This window comes from Cupressus sempervirens, chromosome 11, assembly GCF_028749045.1.
Source record: "Cupressus sempervirens isolate cs-2001-9-10 chromosome 11, ASM2874904v1, whole genome shotgun sequence".
NCBI lineage: Eukaryota > Viridiplantae > Streptophyta > Pinopsida > Cupressales > Cupressaceae > Cupressus > Cupressus sempervirens.
The window spans coordinates 479,519,882-479,536,557 of NC_143128.1; the positions used below are offsets into that span (position 1 = coordinate 479,519,882).

The 16,676-nt window shown below is 38.6% G+C and overlaps 1 protein-coding gene across 1 annotated transcript; it reads right to left on the reverse strand.

Moving 5' to 3' along the window:
- Nucleotides 1–2,982: 2,982 nt before the first annotated feature.
- On the reverse strand, nt 2,983–3,934 carry LOC149530462 (small ribosomal subunit protein uS11z). The gene is made up of 4 exons (XM_089809117.1): nt 3,889–3,934; nt 3,657–3,742; nt 3,414–3,543; nt 2,983–3,306 (listed from the first exon to the last, which is right to left on the reverse strand). The coding sequence occupies exons 2-4, from the start codon at nt 3,735–3,737 to the stop codon at nt 3,239–3,241; spliced, it is 279 nt and encodes a 92-aa protein (XP_089665243.1). The 5' UTR covers nt 3,738–3,742; nt 3,889–3,934; the 3' UTR covers nt 2,983–3,238.
- Nucleotides 3,935–16,676: the final 12,742 nt, after the last annotated feature.

Sequence of the window (16,676 nt, forward strand, 5' to 3'; positions counted from 1 at the left end):
TGACCAGACAATCAAATAATTGTTCATACCATCAAGATCTCTTTCTACTACTATGTTAGTCTTTATAGAAACAATTATATATTGACATCAATGACAAACACAATCATGAAAGCAACATATCAATACTCTCCAATGCTTAGGATACTCCCCCAATGTCGTATCATCAGCATTCATGCTAATACAAAGTAACTTAAAATGTACTATATAGAGTTAGTTCTAGAACTGAACTTTGCCACCTACTTTCGAAAGACATGTTCCTAGTTGGCTTGTCTACGAGTGAAAAAAGTGAAGTATAGTTTTTGTTGTAATTCAAGAAATAAAAGAGGGCCTAACACTCTATTTGATGCAGGAATGGTACCAGCCGGAACCACACATGCAAATTGCTTAAATGACTGGACTGAAATTCGGATGATAGGCGCTCCTCTCACACAAATAAGTCAAAACAAGAATAGATTTAACAAGAAATAAGCATGAGAGACTTTTGCTTCCTATTTATTTCCCTGAAGAAAACAAAAAGCTGTTCTGAAATTATGATGAAATCAGCATATAGGCACACAATAATCTGAAATCTGATTTATAAATCAGTAACACGTAAGAGAAAACCACAAGAATTAATGAACTCCAACCCGTGAGCTTCAGTCAGGTCTTTTATCTCTCAACTAAGAACTTCAACCTGCAGAACTGAAGACTGAATACTGCAAACTCGAGTGCTGAATTCATGAATTGTGAAGAAAGGTCCTTAATCACCTGTGTCTCCATAACCCCTGGTTGAGTGACGCTCAAAATCCCATGCCAAGATCAAGAAAACTGCCAGAAAACTCATTATATGGCATTAAATGCACATTTTGTCGGCACATCAAACACCTCAACAGCCACCAATCAAAATAATCATAAATTATGACTGCAGTTACAAAACCAAAGGTTCTAAAAATCCATGCATAGAAAAGGTGACTCCCAAGAAATTATAAATAAAAAATCTAATGCTCCAAACCTGACCGTAAATAGCAACCACCTCCAACTGCCAATCAAACTCCTCAACTTGTGACACATCATCACTCACCCAGAACCCCCGAATAGAAAAAGGCAAACCAATCTCCTAGGGCACTCATCTTGGATGTCATGCATAAATGCAAGATTTTGGGAAGTTAATATAAAACTGTAACCACCACCACCCACAGCCAATAAGATGGATCAGCTATGGCAGCTCTACTACTCCCCGAGGACATAACAATTGGCATGCAAGATCAAAAATTTCCTGGCACCCAACATAATGACACTAAATGACAAACAGCATTATGTGTGGGTGCAATTAAGCATGTTGGTTCCATTCCCAAATCCAATAGCATGGTAAGATTTCAGGAATTTACCATGGTTGAAGACAGCTGGGCACTGGGGTCTAAAGCCAAATAAGGGCTTGGTAAGCTCTAAACGCCCAAACATGAAAGAAATTGAATTGTTCATAGACAATTGTCATCTGGAGAAAGACAAAGGCCACTATGAAATGGGAAAGCAATAGCCTTTGGTGAAATAAACGAAGACAAAGGCCACTATGAAATGGGAGAGCAATAGCCTTCAGTGAAATAAATGAAGACAAAGGCCACTATGAAATGGGAGAACAATAGCCTTCGGTGAAATAAATGCTCCTTACACAGACTCTGATTCTACTGAAAGCCCACAAGGCCCTTCAAGCAAAGCAGAAGCAGAATAATTGTTCTCTCTGTGAACCAATACCAACCAGATCAATGCCTTGAAGAAAAGAAAGGTTAGGATGCCAAATAAAATGAAAGATATGATTTTGCTCACCTGAAAAATAATACACAGATCTCCCACTACATTTTCTTTGCTGTGAAATAATGCCAAGAAGAAACATGTTGACACCAGCTCTCGTTTTGAGAAGCCTCTTAAGAACAATTTTAACAGTAATTTGCATGCGTTGAAGTTGGATGAGGTGGGGACTGTTCCTACCCCCTAGACTCTGTTAGTGTTACATTTTGTTGTTATTTTCTGTTCTGTTAGTTTGTTGTGGTAGTGCAGCTTGAGAAGTAGTGTACTGTTGTGGTAGTGCAGCTCTGCTGTTTTTTATCAGCACGTATGTAAAGGATCAGGACCCTACTTTTCCTGCTTATCTAGTAAAATTATAAAAGCATTATATGTCTTTTCATATTCAACTCACCTCCATAGGTCGCCTTACATAAATTATAAAGTTTCCTATATTCTCCACTTTGAACTTCTCTGAATCATCAGAAAAATTATCTTCAGCAGTCGCACAACATTACACGTCTTTTCACATTTGACTCAAATACCAACCATGAATAACCTATTAAGTTTCCTGTACTCTCCAGTTTCAACTGTCTGAATCAGCAAAATATTTATTCCTCCTCACCAGTCATGCAAAACATATGCCTGAATGTATTCAACCCTAGAAGTAAATGATGAAGCTTCACATATGCTATCCATTTTCAACTTCTCTGCATTGTCAGTAACTTTATGTCGGACTCCATGCAATAGTTGGAGATACATTTGTAGAGGAAACAAAGGTGATTGGCACCCTATATTCATAACCTGTGGACAATTTAAAGTGCTGGCAAGTAGTCCACCAAATAAGTGGAGAAAGTAGGCACAACAAAATGAAGATTAATTGTTTTGGTGCTTCCCAATCAACTGGTTGAGGATATCAATTAAATAAGAACAAAAATCATAGTCTAATAACAGAAACAATCCTGGTTATGTACCAGGAAGGGTGAAATTTTCAGAAATAAAAAACCATACAAGAGTAAGAGAACAAAAGCATTATTAAATACTATAAACTAAATGTGTGTAAACTCCAATAAAAAAGCAAAGATTTAACAGAGACAATCCTGGTTATGTACCACAAAGGGTGAAGTTTTAAGAAATTAAAAAAACATACAAGATTAAGAGAACAAAAGCATTACTAAATTCTATAAACTAGATGTGTGAGAATTCCAATCAAATTGCAAAGAGTTTTGCCAAAAAGTTCTATAACAAAACACCATATTTCCAAGTTCTTTTACAGAATAATATTAGATAACACTCGTACAACTGAATTAGGCAAAAATAGACCTGAAGTACTGAAATTAGAACATGTACTCTAGCATTTGCAAATCACGCAATGTACTAGAGTAAACTTAGCAAGTGAAAAGCCCTCTTGACTTCATGTTCCACCAAAAAACACTAACTTCTAAACTGCCAAAACAAATAACAGCATCCCAGAAAAATACTACAGCCTCCTTCCTCTTCGTCCACCCTTCCTTCTGGTACTGTCCGTTGGAATGGGAGTCACATCCTCTGTCAGGGAAAAGCACTAAGTTAAATCCACAATTTTCTGTGCTTTTAGCATCATCCTAAACCAAATGATTTCAAGATACAAATCACATAATAACAAACATCTTCACCTATGCGGCCAATTCTCATTCCAGATCGAGCAAGAGCACGCAGTGCTGATTGTGCTCCAGGTCCTGGAGTTTTTGTCTTATTCCCACCTGTTGCCCGAAGCTTAATATGCAAGGCAGTTATGCCAAGCTCCTGCAACCAAGAGTTTGCATGTCATGTGTTTACTATTCAAACTATGTACTTCAATATGGTAAATTGGTAATTATGCGAAGACCCTTGTGTTGATAAAACCAACTGAAATATACCTTGCACCTTTGTGCGACATCTTGTGCAGCAAGCATTGCGGCATATGGTGATGATTCATCTCTGTCAGCTTTGACCTTCATGCCACCTAATACCATCAGATATGATATTTATTAGCAACCCCAAGATTGAACAATGCCAGCTTGTTATCATGACAAGAAACTTATAAAAGAGAATCATGTAGGTTTTTAAGAGAATAATTAAACCCAGAATGAGTTGACAAAGAGCTTTTACCAGTAACACGGGCAAGTGTTTCCTTTCCAGACAAATCAGTAACATGCTGTACAGGAAAGAAAATTAGAATTATATATTACTACAGGAAAACCAGGCTACTCAATGACACAAGCCACAAATTACAGCTTACCACAAATGTATCATTGAAAGAAGCAAATATGTGGGCTACACCAAACACATGCTCTCCTTCCCTAACTGCAGGTCCTAGAGTAACATTTTCCTCCTTAACTTCTCTGGTCTTCTTCTTCCCAGACTGAAAAAAATAGTTAATTATAGCAATTTAGAAATGCTCGTTCTTTCAAAACAAGTTGCCCCTGTTAATGCATAAACTTGAGGAAATGAAGCAGGGTAAAGACTGTGTCCACTAAGACCTGAACATTTACTAACACTTAGATGTTTGGACTGAGACTCGTTCCTATTAGAAATATCATGTGTCAGAATACTTATGCACACTAGACAGATACAAGTGTAACAGAGAACTGGACAGAGACAGACTAATAACAAGTTTATATACTCTTGTCATAGAGGAGAGGGAAGAAAATAAGATTGGACCAGTGAATTCATTCTTACCATTGTAAATTGTTCCAAGGCTCTCAAAGAAGATCCCTAAGTGCCTGCTGTGGTAATAAATTGAGGTTGTAATCATAGTTCCAAGAATCACGGCGATTCATGCGATTCACGTGATTTGGCGATTCGATTCAAGCCAAACGATTTTTTGTGAATCGGTGAATTGAATCAGCGATAAAGGGTTTATGAAATAAGTTACTCACTAAATTTCAAGGGTTTTTTAAATTTTCCGATTCATGGCCGATTCGATTCCGATTCATGGCCGATTCACGATTTGATTCGGCCTTGCCGATTCCGATCCGATTCCGATTCTTGTTACTTTGGTTGTAATTGAAGAAAGGCAGTTGACCTTGAGGGATGACTTTGAGGGATGTAACCGGAACAAAATGGTTGACTGAGTCGAATTAAAGAGGCTCCCAGGGGGGTTGGCTGTAGGGATGTGAAGCCCAACAGATCACATGAACATTTGTTTTCTCTGATCTCCTCATACTCGAAGAGTTCTGTATAAATGACTGTGCGCAGTCTATGTATGTGTGTATCAGATATTAAATAATAAAGTGATTCCCTTCTTGAGAGCAGATGTAGGCAATTGCCGAGCCACTATAAAATCGTGGCTTTATTTTGATCTTATTTGTTTTTATTTTGTTTCTATACTTGTTCTAAATTTACAATTGGTATCACAGCCAAGGCGAGATTGAGCAGAGATGGAAGAAGATGAAGTTGATTCTGTCATTGTCAAATTTCTTAGAAATTTAGGCTCAGCAGAGAGTGATGTTGTGCCTACAAAAACTATAAGAGTTTTCTATGTCCATTGGTAAGATGGCAGAGAAAACAAGCTTGAATCTGAGTCAGAAGAAGATTTAGAAGATGTCAAATTTAAGCTTAGTGCAATTCTTGAATGCACAGGTGATGCGCAGCATAGGAAAGCCACAAGACTAGCAGAAGAGGCAGAGGCAGACAAGACTAGCAATCTATTAAGGACCTGCTGTTGGTCATTTATGAAATGGATTTTCTTACTTCTGGCTTCAGCCTCAATGATCCAATTACGTCTGCTTCTGAAGTTCATAGGATGTTACAGCTGGGTTACTCTACAGAGGTCAATCCTAACAAAGAAGCACCTGCCCCTGTTTATAGATACTCATTTGGCGACAATTTCCCTGAGAGGAGATTCATTGGAAGAGGTGAGAGAGAAGCCATGGTGTCAAGCAGCAAGGGCTCTTTTGGTGTCAAAGAGGACAAAGATATTACAGCCGGAATGATGAAAGATGTGGATGGTACAAAAGATGATGCGTTGTTGCAAATGATGATACCCAAGTGGAGGTGTGGGATCACCATCTATTGTTTTATGTTCTTGATTTTGGAGAGAAGGCATGGGTATCTTATGTTATGCAAGAATCTTCTATGACAGCATTAGATCTTAGTTGCCAGATTCGTCCAACACAGGCCGGATCCGGATCCGGATTCGTGCTTGGATCCGGGCAGGATCCTTGATTCTGCCTGTGGATCCGTCAGGATCCGCAGCTGCAGTTCTGATGGATCCACAGGCAGAATCAAGGACAGATCCACAGGCATGGATCCTCAAGGATCCAGCCACAACCCGAGGATCCGCAATGATCATAATTTCATTTTGCAATTCAGTAATTCAATGTGAATGTGTTGATTTTCTTTATAATCGTGAAAATAAATCAATTATCTAGTATACTAGATTCATAGATCCATACTAGAACCATTGATTCATGCTATGAAATGATTTAGTTTTAGAATTATATATATTTCTCTCATTTTTTAGTGTGTATATATATATATACACACCCACACACACATGCACGAATCCTCCACGAATCATAATTGGGAAAAAAATCCCAAATCCATGGATCTGACTGTCGTTTCACAAATCGGCAACTACGCATTAGATTCTTCAATGTCCTCATCATTTAGTGGTAACAACAATGAACATGATTTTTCTATATCCGAACCAACCAATCACCAAGAGTCGTTTGGACAAACAACCCACTGAACATGCAGATAGCAGGGTTGAATCAAGACAAGGCAACCTATGCCCCAGGTGTCACTACGCATGGTTCTTGGCTTGAGAGCACTCCCCGTGACTTGACTTTCTCCTCAACTTGCAGGCTATAACACTACTCTTGGGGATAATGTCGCAGATCAAAGACAGATCCTCAACCCTTGCGCACTTAGTAAGATTTTCTGTTAATTCATATACCGTACAACTTTCAGCTGAAGAAAATCATGGAAACAAAGGTGCTTTTAGACAAGAACTTAGCAGAGCATTCACAGTGGAAACAGAGTATTCACAGTACCAGCAGTCTCAAGAAGCTGCGGCTCAGGGGTATGGACAAAACTACCAAGGACAAGAAAGCACTCGAGGATATGAGTCGTATCAAGGTTATAACCAATATCTGCACCGGGAAACAGCTCAAGCATATACACAGTTGTTGGTGTGCCTTGCAGACAATGTGGGATCCAATCAGTTTCGGTCCTTTCAACAGTGTTTTATGGGTCTAATACTACGTTGTTGTCTAACAGTGAACAGAGCTCACAATTAAAGCAATTGCCTGAGCAAAACTCGCTTCATACTTTGACGCTGGAGGAGCTCAAGGATGTGGGTAAGCTGTTCGGCATTATGATTATGGACAAGCTTTTACGCAACATTTGGATAGCAGAGGACAGCCAAACCTTCTCAGCAGTGACTGACAATGAAAACGTTGTCCTGAATAAGAACAGTGATAAGAATGATGCAAACTATGTGAGCAACAGGTAGCAGTACCAAGGAGAAGATATTTATTTTTATCTCTGATTTGATTTGGATAAGACTCATTTGGAGTGTGCTGGAATAAAGTATGGCAAAGTTGAGATCTTCTCAAGCCCTATTTGTTCTCGGAGATCCGAAATAGGAAGCAAGGGATATCATAGTGAATGGCTGTGCCAGTTGGACTTCACAGGAGAGCTTGTTGAAGTTTAAAGCCCTACAGTCACATGAACTTTTGTTTTCTCCTATCTCTTTGTATTCAAAGCTCTCTGCATAAATAACTTTTTGCAGTCTATGCAAGTGTGTATCAGATATTGAACAATAAAGGGACTCCCTGCTTGAGAATGGATGTAGGCAACTGTCTAACCACTATAAAATCGTGTCTCTTATTTTGTTCTTATTTTATGTTCTTATTTTATTTCTCTACTTGTTTTAATTTAGATTGACTAGGTGGAAAATGAGCAAAGCCAAGAGGATGACTATAGCTAATTTAGTTATAGTAATAAGAACAGGTATGAGAGGTCATGGGTTGACTCTGTTGGTAAGAGAGATATTGAAAGCCATTGATTAAGTTTGTTGGTAACTGGATACAACATGAGAGCTGGTTTGTTGTGAGATGAATGAAGATAAAATGTGAGACGCCACTTGGCTCACTAGTGGAGAGCTTTGTGGAATGGAAATACCTATGGATGGAGGGGCAGAAAGTATAGGTTGATCACAAATATTGGATAAGTCGTAGCCATAAGGTAATTTGGCACCCTTTTGAGCTAGCAACGCAAAATTGTAATGGAGCTTAGAAGCAAGGACTAATTGTAATACTCTAATTTCTTCAGGATCTTGTTCAAGCTACTGTACCTCTTCAAATGCCAATTCTCGTTATTCACTTCGTAAGGAGGATCAGATAAAATTGCATGTTGACGACCTGAAAGTGGCACATTGATGGGATGTTCTTGGGAAGGTGAGTGTAAAGATTTTCCTTGACATTTTTCGATGTTTTTCTTGTGTTGTGTCCTTTTTGTTGTCATAGAAAAGGTGTTATCTCTAAGTAACCCCTGCTAATACATACACTTGAGGAAACTAAAGCAAACTAAGACTATGTCCATTAAGAATAAAAAGATTTGCTAACAATTAGATGATTGCACAGAGATTCATTCCAATTAGAATTATCATGCGTCGTAATACTTCTGCACACTGGACGGATACAATGTTAATAGCGGACTGGACGGATACAGATTTTGTTGACGAGAAGATGGAATAAAATAGGATTGTTTTACAGGTAATTCTTACCATTCTTAGATGTTCCAAGCCTAGATCTTCTTGTGACTGGTGTCCGCCGCTGCTTGTGTTATGCCTTTTCTTCCTTCCCTCGTGGAGGAAAAATAGATTTATATACAACCCGAAGCAAAAGGCCTGAAATAAAACCCTAAAAACCCTAAAATGAAAGACTTGGTCGTATGAAGGGAAGTTTACCTATATATGGTGCTCCCAAAATCTTATGATAGTCTTTTTTTAGTTTTTCTTTTCCTCTTTCTTTTAATTTTTCTTTTCTTTTTTTTTCTTTAAATTTTAAATATATATATATATATATATATATAGTTAAGCTTGCCTTAGTATGACCAATTCTTTCTTATATATATATATATATATATATCAAAGTTTATTAGTGTAATTTTTTCTTCTTTAGGTATCATACATTTAATATATAGAAAAACTTAGAAGTTTAAAAAGAGTTGAAAGATCAAAAAATTAAAATGAATTCATTGAACATTATATTTTGATTTTTCTTTAGTAAATAATTTAATTGGAAAATGAATGTTTCTATTATAAATCTTAAAAATTGGAGTTTATTTTATTTAATATATATTTTCTTAGAAAGGGACTTTTTTTAACAACATGAATATATGTTTTTGATGTTAATAGCAACAACAAAAACAATTGCCACATAGTGGCTAGTATTTGTTATAAGAAAAGTTTAGTTCAATTATAATATTAAATAAATTTGATAAATAGAGTAAACTAAATTTAATTATATTATAATTTTAAATATAATCAGGTATAGTAGAAACACTTTTAATAAAAGGGTAATTCGTTAAGAGGTCTATTTGGTTTTCTGTTGATTTTTTGCTAGTAGTTTCATTATTGTTGTATAGGGTCAGCCCCCTTGTTTTGGTTGCTTTTATATCAAAAACATTTTTAATAAAAGGTAAATATAAAAAAAATCATCACTAACAATTAAAAAATAAATTTAATAGCTATATGAAAATAAATTTAGTTGGATAATAATATTAAGTATAATTGAATATGGTAAGAATGCTAAAAATAAAAATAAACTAAAAAAATCAATTAAATCCTATAAAATTAATTAAGAATGCTTCTTAAAAATTAACATTATATCCTATATTAAATGTTATGAGTTATTTTGTTGAAGGTTGTTTATATGAGGAATGACGATGGCGTTAGTGCAAATCGTTGTGTCTAGGGCAGCTAAGGTTTGCATGCCTTAAGCCCACTCTTCCTCGATGTGTTCTTCTTTGCTTACGAGGTTGTGGCTTCCTTGTCGCCAACTATGGATGGTTATTGATGCGTGGAGAGGGGGGTGGTGTGTTTGTGGGAGCTAGTGTGGAGTTTTTTGGTGGAAGCTTGGGGATCTGGGTCGATTGGGGGTAGGGTTGGGCCTAGGGTGTGTGGCTTTCGCTCTTTAGCTATGCATGGCGCATGGTAGTTGTTGGTGTCTGAAGGTAAGGGGACTTCATATTCTGGGGATAGGGTTTCTTTGGGTTTAGGTCATGGGGCAATCAGAGATCCTTGCATCACAAACTTTATACACTGATATGGAGATGGTTGATTCCTCTATGTTAATGTGGATGGGGCTAAAGGCCAGGCTGATAATATCCCAAATGGGGTTGATGCTTCATCTTCGAAGGGTTTTATTTGAATAAAAAAGGTGAATGGGTGTCTAAAGAGATCAGATGATTGACTAGTATTGGTTATTCAACTTGGGCAGATTTTAGAGGAATATTGAAGCAAGCATGCACTCATTTGTAAGTTTTTGGGTCTCTGTCTCTCTCTTCCTATGTTGGAACCATGGGCACATAGGATTTGGAATCCTAAGGGGGATGTGGAGATTCTCTTGACTACCAATAACTATTTTCTAGCTACGACAGACAGGAATAAGGTGTTTGAAGGTGGTCCATATTTCTTTAACTAGGTAGGGCATTTTATCAAACCCTAGAACATAGGATTTAATTTTTCTGAGGAGAACCCCTCTCGGGTACCAGTGTGGGTTCGTCTACCAAGGCTACCTCTAGAATTTTGGAGAGAGGATATTCTTCACTCGATTTCATTATTGCTTGGGAAACTTGTAGGTTCGGCTACACAGACTCAAGATCGTAAGGTAATTTCTTATGCATGAATTTATGTTGAGGTTCATCTTAATAATTTGTTGCCTTGGGTTCAACAATTGGACTATGAGACCTTACCTTTTAGATGCAAGATATGTCATGAGTATGGGCACTTACAACGTAAGTGTCCTAGAAATAAAATCTCTCAACCATTGGTTTTTATTGCTCTGGACCCTAAGGATGATAAGGGTAAGGCCCCTATGCTAGAGGGATCTACAAACAAGGAGTCCTAGTTATGCCTCGCAACAAAGGAAAAGGGAAGAACTTGGATGGATAGACAAAATGATGGCACTTTTAATAGGTTTAATGTTCTGGATGATTTGGTGCAAGAGGAAGGCATACCATTTGATCTACCCTCAGGGGTGGATCTCATCAAGGGACCCAACCAGGGGAGGTAAGGAGTCTAGCCTAGTTACTAGAAGAGAAACAAGGTCAACCAATTCTTTTGGATGAGTCATCTTAGGAGAAGGATTGTGGGGGTCCTCGAGGGGGCACAACCTGGAGGCAATTCAAATAACATTGCTTCTATTCTCCTTATTCAGAAGGCGATGCCATATATCACAAAAGGTAGCAAAGCTACACCTACTTTAAGTTTACACCAAAAGCCTTTAAAAAAGGGTCCTCAAAGAAGTCTGCCAAGAGCGGAAGGAAGATTGACCAGGAGAAGGTTAAGATGATATGGGAGACATTAGTTGAGTCAGGGTTTGTGAAGCCCATTGATTCCCATTTCTCTCAACCTTCTAAATAATTATTCTCTCTTGGAATATGAGGGGGTTGAATAATATCCCAAGACAAAAGGTTTTCTATAGATTGATAGATTCTCATAGTCTAGATATTGTTTTTATTCAGGAAACTAAGGTTATAGTTGATGATTTGGATTGTTGTGGGCCAAAGTTGTGGCCCCATGGTAGCTAGCAAGGAGTGGGTGCTCAAGGTAGCTCTGGTGGAATTGTTTGTCTCTGGAATCCTAGGAAGGTGACCCCTCTATGGTGGATTTCGAGTAGGTCTTCTATCTCTTTGATTGCTTCCCACTTTGAGACCGGAGAAAGGTGCATGTTCTCTGATATTTATGCTCCTAATGATTTGGAGGGTAAATCTCTCATGTGGTCACACATCACCTTTGTTCACTCCTTGGATCCTTTCCTCCCTTGGATAGTAGTGGGGGATTTTAATGTTGTTACTAGTTTAGAAGAAAAGAGAGGTGGGGTTTCTTGGTTGGGCACTTCTTCAAATATGCTTAGAGATAATATTAGTTTTTTGAATCTCATTGATGTTAAACCTAGCAATGGTACTTTCACCTGAAATAACAGAAGGAGCGGGACAAAGGTTATTTCTGAAAGGCTAGATAGGTTCTTAGTTTCTTGCTTTTGGATGGATGTCAGATGGTCTACTAGATCGGAAGTTCTTGATTGGAGAAGCTCTAATCATTGGCCTATTAAGCTTTCTGTCACTCCCTTTAAGGCTACTAAAAATCCTTCTTTCAAATTTCAGCTAATGTAGTTAAGAGATCCCTTTTTGCAAGATCTCATGACAGTTTCATGAGGGTAGGCCTTCTCATGGTACTACCATGTTCTCTTTCGAGAAGAGGCTTCAACATGTGAAATTTAGGCTTAAAAAGTGGAACAAATAGTGCTTTGGGAATCTTCAAGACCAAAAGTTGGTGGCTTAGTCTAAGCTAGACAGTTTCACTTGCCAGATCAGGGACCAAGGAATGATTGTGGATTTGATTATTGTTGGGTCTTTAGCTCTAAGGGTGTTAGAGGAATGGGAGCTTTGAGAAAAAAAATTTTGGAAGCAAAAGTGATGTAGTGCAAGGCAAAAATCCCAAAAGGAGATGTCTTAGCCCCCCAACAATATAACCACACAGTGAAGACACAATAATAATGCAAGATCTAATATCAAATCACAACTCCTTATTCATTAAATAATTGTTACATGCAATGTGCCAGGCTATAAGGCCTTCCCAGTTACGACCAAATACAAAGCAATTACAATAACAGTTTTCCCTCAAGATCCAACCCATACACTAGCTAGTCCAGATCCACACTCAGGTAGAAACCTCCAAGATCTCAACTTGTGCTCACAAGCCACCAAGCAACCTCCTTATTTCTAAACTACAACCACTAGCTCTTCTCACAAACTTGCAACTCCACCACAATCTTATTGTAAACTGCCTCACATTTGGCGCTCCATCCACAGACTCAGGAAAACTCACCCTCCGCTTTCTCCCTCTCTCCAAGCTTCTACTAAGAAGCAATCACGCCTTGAAGCTTCATTAGAAATGCTCATGTGCCTTGCTTAAGTAGGCACTTTCCATCCAAGATGTTACCAACACAACTAATGTGGGATAAAAGGTAAATGCAACTACCTTTCAACAAATATTTAATTCCCCCACCCCAAACCCCAACCCATGATCATCTCAGTGACCACGTTGATTTTCCCCCCAGCCCTACTATGCCCACCTCCCCCCTGGAGGTCCCCATTTCGCCCCCAAAAGAGATGATAGAAATCATGGTTGAAAAGGGGGGGGAGGCCATCAGGAAAAATAAGAGAAGAGCCTGGAGCAATTTCAATATGGATAGTGTCAGTATGGGCATTGTTAGAGAACCTGCTAAAATCTAGGTGTTGGGGGATCTTGACAGTAGCACCCACTATGACGAGCTCCTTGACTCGACTCTTCTAGTTCTCTCTAACAATGTTCATGAAACAGGTTTCAACTTTCTCAACAATGCAAAGAATAGCCTGATTGACAATTTCTGCTCCATTAAGTGGCTTTTTTAGGAAATTGAGACTCTGAAGGACAGGTCCAACCAGACCAACAACAAGGGGGATGTCAAGGATCATGAGGCCAGAGGTAGTAAAGACCAGGTGGGCAGCCAGGAAAAAGACAGAAGCTAGGACCCCAGAGACAATCAGAAGGACAGAATCACCCGACTCGAGCAGAAGGTCCAAAGACTGGATTTCGTCCACCAGGTTGTGACTAAACAGATTATGGATACCCTACATACCTTGAATGAAAACATTGTTAATCTAGGGGACTATCTGACCAATGCCAATCTTGTGGGGAACGTGGAGCAGAGTACAGAGCATGGAACCAGCCAGGAAGATCCTCAGAAAGAGACTGGAATCCAGGAAAGTCAGGGGGACCAGATGCATTTCCTCCCCATGATCTAGGAGGAAGAGGCCAACCAGAAGGAAAGTGACGCTGCAGAAACCCTGCAGGCAATGGAAAAAAAGGGACACTAGTCTGCCCGCCAAGCTCTGTTCCTAGCCTTTGTTTCTCAGGCTTCGGGCCTTTTTGTTTTTGGCCTTTTGAGTCAGCTTTTTTTCTGTCTTTTCTGCTTTAAGTAGTTTTATGCTGTAAAACTTTGGGTTTCAGGATCCCTGTAAAACCTATTTTCCTAATCAAAAACAAATATTTAATTCCCACCCAAATACAACTAAGCACCACCATGTGGCCCAACAAATATTAAATGTATGATTTAATAAAGTGTCCAAAAACTTCTAGAATTCCACCTACACACCTCAATAAATGGAATGACAACCATTTTTATTTAATTTTCTATTCACGCCACCTATGCACCTCGAAAATAGAAATTCTTTTTTTCTCCTTTTCTCTTTTTTTAATTTTATTATTATTTCTCCTCTAATTTTTGTCACTTTTTGTCTCCTCCAAAAAACAAAAAAACAAAATTATTTTCCCATGCAAGATGCTCCTGCATCAAAAAGTCTCATGTGGATTGGCTGCAGGAGGGAGATAGGAATGCTACTTTCTTTCATAACACAATTAAAGTCAACAGGTCTGGTAATTTTATCTCCTCTCTCATCTCTGTTACTCAAGCTCAACTCTCTTCCAAAGAGGATATTTCTCTAGAGGCCATTAGATACTTTTCCCAACTTTTCTCTAAGGAGGAACCAATTCCAATGGTGGAGACAAGGACCATTTTTTATTGTATTCCCTACCTAGTTTCAAATGGTATGAATGGGAATCTCTTACGGCCTATTTCGTTAGAGGATCTGGAGAAGGTGGTTTTTTGTATGAACAAAGGTAAAGCCCCGAGCCTGGATGGTTTTCCCATTGAATTTTTCCAAGAATTTTAGGAGATTATTAAATTTGAACTTCTTGAAGTGGTCTAGGAATCACATAAGAACAAACAAATGCTCAAGTCTTTAAATGTTACCTTCTTGGCTCTCATTCCAAAGATTGATGGGGCTAACAGTTTGGATCAATTTGGGCCTATTGCTTTGTGTAATGTTACTTACAAAATTATCACCAAATTAATTGTTGAAAGGCTCAAGCCTTATCTGGCTACTTTGATCTCTAAGGAGTAGGGAGGTTTTGTTCCAGTGCTAGACAGATCCTTGATGGGGTTGTAATTGCATCAAAAGCTATCCACTCTATGGCTACTTCCAAGGAAAAGGCCATGTTCATTAAGCTAGATTTGGTAAAAGCATATGAACGGGTTAGCTAGGACTTCTTGAGTAGAATGCTTCTAGCTTTTGGATTTGATGTGGAATGGGTTGATTGGATTCTTAGCTATGTGACTTCCCCATCCTTTTTTGTTCTTATTAATCGTGAACCTACTGAGCTATTTTATGCTTCTTGAGGACTCCAGCAGGGGGATCCTCTATCTCCATGTCTCTTTATCATTATAGTCGAGGGCTTAGGCAGATTTATTAAATTTCAAGTTGAACAAGGGCTTATTAGTGGGTGGAAATGGAATAATAATATCCTAGTGTACTCACAACTCCAATTTGTGGATGATACTGGATTGATGGGCTTGGCTACAATCAATGAGGCAAGAAACTTCAGAATGATTTTAAACACCTATTTGAAAGCTTTTGGGCAACAAATCAATGAAGGTAAGTCATCTATTTATTTCTTTAATACTCCATAACTGATCCAACATAGGATTGCTAGGATTCTTAGTTTTCAAAACAACTCTCTTCCTTTAATTTACCTTAGAGTCCCCTTAGCTCTGGGAGCTCAACTTAAGGATTATTAGTAGACCTTTTGGATAAATTATGTAGTAGGGTGAGCCACTGGACTCATAGGTGGCTCTCTTCTACTGGGAGAGTTATCCTCCTCAAGACAGTGATTCGGGCTCTTCCCATTTATAGGCGTCTTGTGCAAACTCCCCCTACTGGTGTTATGAAAGAATTTGATGCTTTGTCCTGACAATTTATTTGATCAAGTAATCTTCTCTCTTCAAAGTGGACCTTAGTCAATTGGGACATAGTTTACTTGCCAAAGTTTGTTGGGGGTCTAGGTCTCGGATGTATGGCTCTTTTTGCCAAGGCTTTAGCTGATAAGTTATACTAGAGGTGGTGTAATAATCAGGATCAAGATTGGACTAAGATTCTAGCCCAAAAGTATTTTTTAGGAGTGGATTGTCAGGATATCCCAAGACTAGCTCTAGCTGGGAAAGGTTCCTTTATTTGGAATACTCTTAAAAAGGGAGCTCATCTGATCAAGGAGGGCCTTTTCTGGATATGTAATGAGGGATCAAGTGCTTTGTTCTGGCAGGATTCGTGGGGAGGTCATCCTCCCATTCTTTCTAGCTACCCCCATTTCCAGCCTCATTGCCATATCTTTACGGTTGCAGGGTGGACTAAGGTGGCATACTTCAAGACTGTCAAACAGTGTGGCTCAGTGGATATGGCTTGTTGGAAGGACCCACTAGAGTGGCCTTTGGGTGGTCCCATGGAGATTCAAGTTGAACTTGCTAGCCTCCTCTCTAATAGGCTTTGCAGCTCTTCTAAAGACAAGGATATCCTTGCTTGGGGTTTGTGTCCTAAAGGAAAGTTTAGTGTGGCCCAAGGTTATGCTTGGCTAGATAAACAACGACATAGACTAATTGAAGTTCCTTGGTGGAAGAAAGTTTGGAATAAGTTTTCTTGGCCTAAGTGTAATATTTTCTTATGGTTGGTGGCTCAGAAGAAATTTCTTACTTAGGATAACCTTCAAAAGAGAGGGTTTCATGGGCCATCTCTTTGTTCCCTCTGTATGATGACTGGGGACAGTGTATCCCACTTATTCTTCTTATGCC

Excerpts from the sequence above, each read along its gene's own strand:
- LOC149530462 (XM_089809117.1), bottom strand. The coding sequence starts at position 3,737 with ATGAAGGTCAAAGCTGACAGAGATGAATCATCACCATATGCCGCAATG. Across the intron at positions 3,544-3,656 it reads ATGTCGCACAAAGGTGCAAG|GAGCTTGGCATAACTGCCTT; the intron begins GTATATTTCAGT and ends TCTTGGTTGCAG. Across the intron at positions 3,307-3,413 it reads AATGAGAATTGGCCGCATAG|AGGATGTGACTCCCATTCCA; the intron begins GTGAAGATGTTT and ends TTTCCCTGACAG.